Source organism: Peromyscus leucopus, chromosome 1, assembly GCF_004664715.2.
Source record: "Peromyscus leucopus breed LL Stock chromosome 1, UCI_PerLeu_2.1, whole genome shotgun sequence".
Classification (NCBI taxonomy): domain Eukaryota; kingdom Metazoa; phylum Chordata; class Mammalia; order Rodentia; family Cricetidae; genus Peromyscus; species Peromyscus leucopus.
Window position 1 is genome coordinate 182,221,838 of NC_051063.1, and position 5,931 is coordinate 182,227,768.

The window sequence follows — 5,931 nt, forward strand, 5'->3', positions numbered from 1 at the left end:
ATTACCATCCCAAAACTGTTCTGAAGATTTTCAACTTTTTTAACTTGTTCTTTTCTGCTGACATCCACCAACACTGACTTTGCAATTTAGGAAGCATATCTAGATGCAGACCTGCAATGCTTAACTTTGGATGGAAGCAGGAATGATGATAGGCACCCCATAATCATTGAAACTCACCTAAATCACTATAATCCACATATCTACACAGCTTAATTATCTCACCTACTGTGACAGTCTCTATAGATATAATAACTAGTTATTATTTCAGCTCTCACAAAATACATTGTGTATTGCCTATGTCCCAACCTAAGTTTCAAACAGTTTTTGGAAGAAAGTTTGTAGATATTCCACATCTACTGTGAAGGTTAATATTGATAGTGTGTACACAAAGGAGAACTTCAAAGAAAAAAATGGGAATAAGCATGCAGACACCACAACTTTTAGACCTTTCAGAATACATGAGTAAAGATTGTTGTCTTGTAAGAACAGGTACAGTGGAGCCTGAAAATGGAGGTGTAGTGTCTGAGGAGCAGAAAGGGGCAGAATGCTGGAAAACATGCTGTCATAGCCACACCAGTGTTGGGGAGCCACCTAGTCGTTATATCTAAGACAGACAGGTGAGATGTAAAGACAATAGAGACTACATAGAAGATAACAAAGCTGCTCACTAAGGCGAGGATGCTTTGGGTTGCTCTATTCTCAGGTGATGACCTAGGAGACAGCGATCTGTGGATGTGTTTGACCATTTGCTTGTGGTTGAGCAGGATGAACACCATGTAGCCACTGGCCCACATCATCATTCCCAAAAACATGAAATCATTGCATGTGTACAGGATTACAGTTAGTGTGCTGATTAGTCTCCCAGGATTCATAAAAACACAGTATTCAAGATTTTTTATCCCTGTAACATTTCTCCCACCCCACAAGTCAGTTGTGTATACAGGAATGAAGCCATATAACAACAGCTGGGAGGCCCAGCACAGGCCCAGGGAAGGACCAATGATCCTGGAGGCTCTGATCTTGATCTGTGCCCACTTGGAATTACTGGGGCTGATGGTGATGGCCTGAAAGACACTCAGCAGGCATGTGGAGCCAAGGGATACTCCTCTGGAAACTCTATGAAAATATAAGGTAAGTTTACATGAAACAGAATCTAGATAGTAATTCTGACTAAAAGCAGCCAATGTCTGTTGAACTCCTCTGAAGAGAACTATAAAGTTGGCTGAGGTCAGGTGTTTGACAATCAGGTCTGTGGGCTTCTTCACCCTGATTCCAGAGAAGTCAGCAATGATAAAACCACAAAGCAAGACTGAGTTTCCCAGCATTCCCAGTGAAGTCAGGAACAGGAAAAAGATCCCCACAGCCATGTCTCTGGAGGTCATTCTGTCACGGTTCTGAGTCAATGCACATCAGGGCCAGAGGCCACTCATGAAACAAGTTGGACTATTTTCTTCTTAGCAAGTCTAACAATGCACTGCATAGACATTGTCAACTCATGTTCATAAGTAATGTTAAATTGTGTCTCTCTAAGAAGAAGTTACCTAGATCTCAACGAACATCAGTTGTTTCAATCACAGATAATTAACTAGGACATTGTGGTAAAAGTTAAAATTTATATTGTCATTTATAGGGGCTAATATGTTCCAAAAAATTTACAGGTAATTGCAGTTTAAAAATCCAAAATCCAATGGTGATAGGGTTCAATGATCAAGCTACATTCAGATGAGAGTCCTGGTTGCAGACACACTCAAGTTTCCAAGGATCCAGCAACTATTAAAAGGCAGAGACTTACCAGAGAGGACACTGTGGCTACAGAGGAAGTAGTAACCTATCACTAAGATGCTTTTGACAACTTATAGCTACTAGGACAGTTTGAGTCAGCTTCCTTTAAAATGTGGTTACTAATAGGTTGAAAATGTAGTGTATGGTCATACACACAATATCACATGGTAAGCACAATCTGAGATTCATGAATTAACAAATTAAAGAGACACAAATGTGGGTGAGTATAGAAAGATTGCAAATCTGGGTGGAGTTGAGGAGGTGTAAACATGATCAAAATACATGACACAATTTTCTCATAGTTATATGAAAAGGAAATAAACAGTAGAGAAAAATAAAAACAATCAAATTTGAGAAGAAAAATACAGAGTAATAAAAAATGAGAAAAGAAAATAGTGTCTACGTTGATTTGAAAAGTTATGCCCCACATAGACTCATGTGTTTGAATACTTGGCAATAGGGAATAATACTATTAAGAGGGCTACCCTTGTTTGAATAGGTGTGACCTTAATGGAGGAAGAGTGTCACTGTGTGGGTGAGATTTAGGTATTATAAGCTCTGGTTGGTGTGGCACAGTATCCTTTTGTTGCCTGCAGATCAAGATGTAGAACTCTCATCTCCTTCTTCAGTAGTATGTCTACCTTCATGCTGCATGCTGGCGTGCTTTAAGCCATGGCAATAATGGAATAAAACTCTGAAACTATGGCAAGCCTCAATGAAGTGTTTTCCTTTGTATGAGTTGCCATGGACAAGGTTTGTCTCTTCACAGCAATAAAACCCAAACTAAGAGAATGACCATCAGATATCAGGAGAGAAAACATTTGAATTCTCCTTTGTCAGCACAGTCACATGTAATTGCATTTACACATATCTGTGTACATAGCTGATCTATGTTTGCTTTTAAATATTTTCAATGTTACTTCCTTATCCTTAAATTGTTGTGTATTGTTTTTACAAACTCATTGAAAATAATCATGGATACAAAAATGTAAATAGCAATTAGTTGTGTAGTGTTTAATGCAGGATCATATAATATATTAATTCCAAAGGACGATTGATGGTGAGAGTCTTAAACTTTTTGTAATAAAATTAAAGCACAATATATAGTACATGGAAATATTGAACAATCATACCATACCTTTATATAAAAATAAACTAATGATACTATAAATGGTACAAAAACTGACTGATATTACTATATTGTCACCCATTGAAGCAGTAGATCTAAGGGATACCACAAAAATAACTTAAATATCTGGTTCAAAAGCAGTATCAGAGCTGATAATTGCGACACTTGCCTTTAATCTCAGCATATATTATGTAGAATCAAGAAGATAGTATAATTTTCAGGCTAGCCTGATCTCTGCAACAAGCTGCAGAAAAGCCAGGACTATGTAAGAAGAGCCTGTTTCAAAATCCAAGTGAACAAAAAGTAAGTTTTCAGAACATGGGCATATGTGTCTTGAGGAAGTTGAAATAACAGGGGTCTCAGACCTGAGTAATATAAAGTTGCATTCCCTCAGTTAGTCAAATATCCATGGACTTGAAATCTAGATAGTGAAACATCAGTTTAACACTTGCTCCTCTTTTCACAATGCTGGACTTGTTGCCCTCTAATAAGGATATTATGTTGTCAATATGACACTCTACTCAAACATTTCTAATAAAGAGAAAAAAATCCTCATTCACATAAAGCCCTAGTGGAAAGCAAAATTTTAGGTGTAAATATGCAGAGGCCATCAAACACCTCTCAAATTGCTCCTATAACTAACTAAATTCTGGGAAAGGTTTTACCAAAACAGTGAACAAGGTCATTGTTTCCCTAAAGAAAAACCATTGCAGGTGAATTCTGAGAAACAGCCACAAGCAGTTTCAGTCACCAGGATCCCAACTTACTGGTAACTAACATATTCTTACTGTCCTGGATAAAAACACCAAACAGTAGGAATCCAGGTTAGTGTTTCTCACCTGCAGCCTCCATCAAAGGATGTTGAGTCCAAGTCTCAGTCTGATCCTTCATATTATGTGTTGTTGAATTATGCATAAACTGTTCACTGAAAGAGGAGGATCAGTTCAGAGCTCTGCACTCACCCATCTTCCAGAGATTGCCCTGTCCTCTGAAGAAAGGATACCTAAAGGAAAGCCACTCACCTGTGAATGTAGGATGCATCTGTGATGGTGAGTGCTAGATGTGGACTCAGTGGCCATGTGAAACCTACAAACCTCATATGTCTATGAAGTTGGCTGCAATCCAAAAGATTATGAGAGAATGTACTCCAAGCTCTTCCCCAAAAATGATGACAGGAGCATGGCACAGGACGACACAATGGCAGTTATGCTGAGGGTGATGCCATAATCTGTGAAAAACACTTGTTCCCATCAATAAGCAAGAAAAACCTTGGGGTGAGCAGTGAGCACCTCAGAGGGTCAGGCTAGAAGTGTAAAGTCACTCTTCTCTCCTGTGATGTCAAAAGTTGAGATCCTGGTAGGAGAACCAGAGAGGTTTTGCATCCTAGGGAGCAAGGATGGAGGGCAAAGGGTGAATTTGAAAGTATACTCTAATGTGGGGATGCACCATTATGAAAATATCTCTTATATTCTAAGAGACTGGAATTTTTGCTCGACCACCCAGCCAAAGTTAATGCACCTGGAGTTCATTTAAGATTTAAGACTGATAGGCAACTGTACATTCAGCCTCTCTCTTCAACCTGCTTCTGATAGGCAAATGTTCATTCAGCCTCTCTCTTCAACCTACTTTTTATACAAGAGTGTAACATCCAACCTTACCTGTCTTGAATGGATTTGCCATATAAGCAGCTTTTGCAACCTAAACTAATGCATAGATTGAATCCTGACACATGTAGTCTTCCATGGCCTGACCAAGGAGTAATGCATGGATTTATGTATGTTATGGTATTAAATGCTGAAAACAGCAAGTAATTTTAAAACCAGCTTATGAAGCAAATATCCACCATAAAAGAGGGAAGTGACATGGATATATTGATATATTTGTGTGCAATGATGTTTGTTTTTTGAGTAAGTTGGGTGCAATTGGAATTAGATTTACTCTCTTGTAAAACCCTTTTAAAGATTTCTGTAAACTATCCCTCATTACTTCATCCATGTGAAACACCCTTGCCAATAGATACAAAGCATAGTCTTTTGTGGAGCACACACAGAGCCAGAAAGAGGTAGGTGAGATATATCCACAAGGCATCGTTCAGCTAGACAGATATTCATATGACAGATGACATAGGGAGAGAGAAGAAGAGAATAAAAACATTGGCTATCTCTTTTTGTAAATGCCCAGGGAAAATGTTTCTTATTTCATTTCCCTTAATGTCACCCTAAAACATTTTCTGTACTTTGGGGCTATCAGTAATGCATTCACACTAATACACTCTGTTTCCTTAGAGTCTGCTTTTCCAAAGTTTAACTTTCTCCTCCCGCCCCTATCTCAAGTGTACCACACAAATCTTTCCATCCTAAATTTCCTCCCTCCACTATTTGCTGTATCCCAACAACCAACTTCAGGACTAGGTGGTTTTAGAACAGAATTCTACCATAGTTGCAAGGAAGAGTTGATCCCAGTCCTCCTCAAATTATTCCAATCAAGAGAAACAGAAGAACAATATAAAATTAATTTTATAAGGCCTTGGTTACTGTGATTCCAAATCTACAAAAAGACGAAACAAAGGAAAAAGAATTACAAACCACTTTCCCTTTTAAGTAGGGATGCAAAAATTCTCAATGCAATGCTTGCAAACAGAATTCAAGAACACATCAAAGATCTCATCCAACATGTTCAAGTCAGCTTTATCAAGGAAGTACAAGAATCCTCAAGTAACAAGATGCCTGACATGATGAAAGCCACAAGAAGGGGAGCTTTAATTGCCCCTGGTTTGCTATCTCATTTGAACATCAGCTGTGGAAATGGAAGACTTTTAGCTATAACATGAGGAGTGCCATGAGCCACATATAATATGATCAGCTCATGTAAGTGGATAATTTAGCAGCTGAAAAAAATTCCTATACTCATTTTGGATAGTCTTAGAATGACAAGGTGCATCTTCCTTAATTTTCTGTATTGACAGTTTGGTAGTTATGGGTGAGTACCCTACCAAATAACATGCAGAAAAGTTATCATTT

The 5,931-nt window shown here is 38.3% G+C and overlaps 1 protein-coding gene across 1 annotated transcript; it reads right to left on the reverse strand.

The window, feature by feature from the left end:
- Positions 1–449: 449 nt before the first annotated feature.
- On the reverse strand, positions 450–1,367 carry LOC114684487 (vomeronasal type-1 receptor 4-like). The gene has a single exon (XM_028859082.1). The coding sequence runs from the start codon at positions 1,365–1,367 to the stop codon at positions 450–452; it is 918 nt and encodes a 305-aa protein (XP_028714915.1).
- Between the last annotated feature and the right edge of the window lie 4,564 nt (positions 1,368–5,931).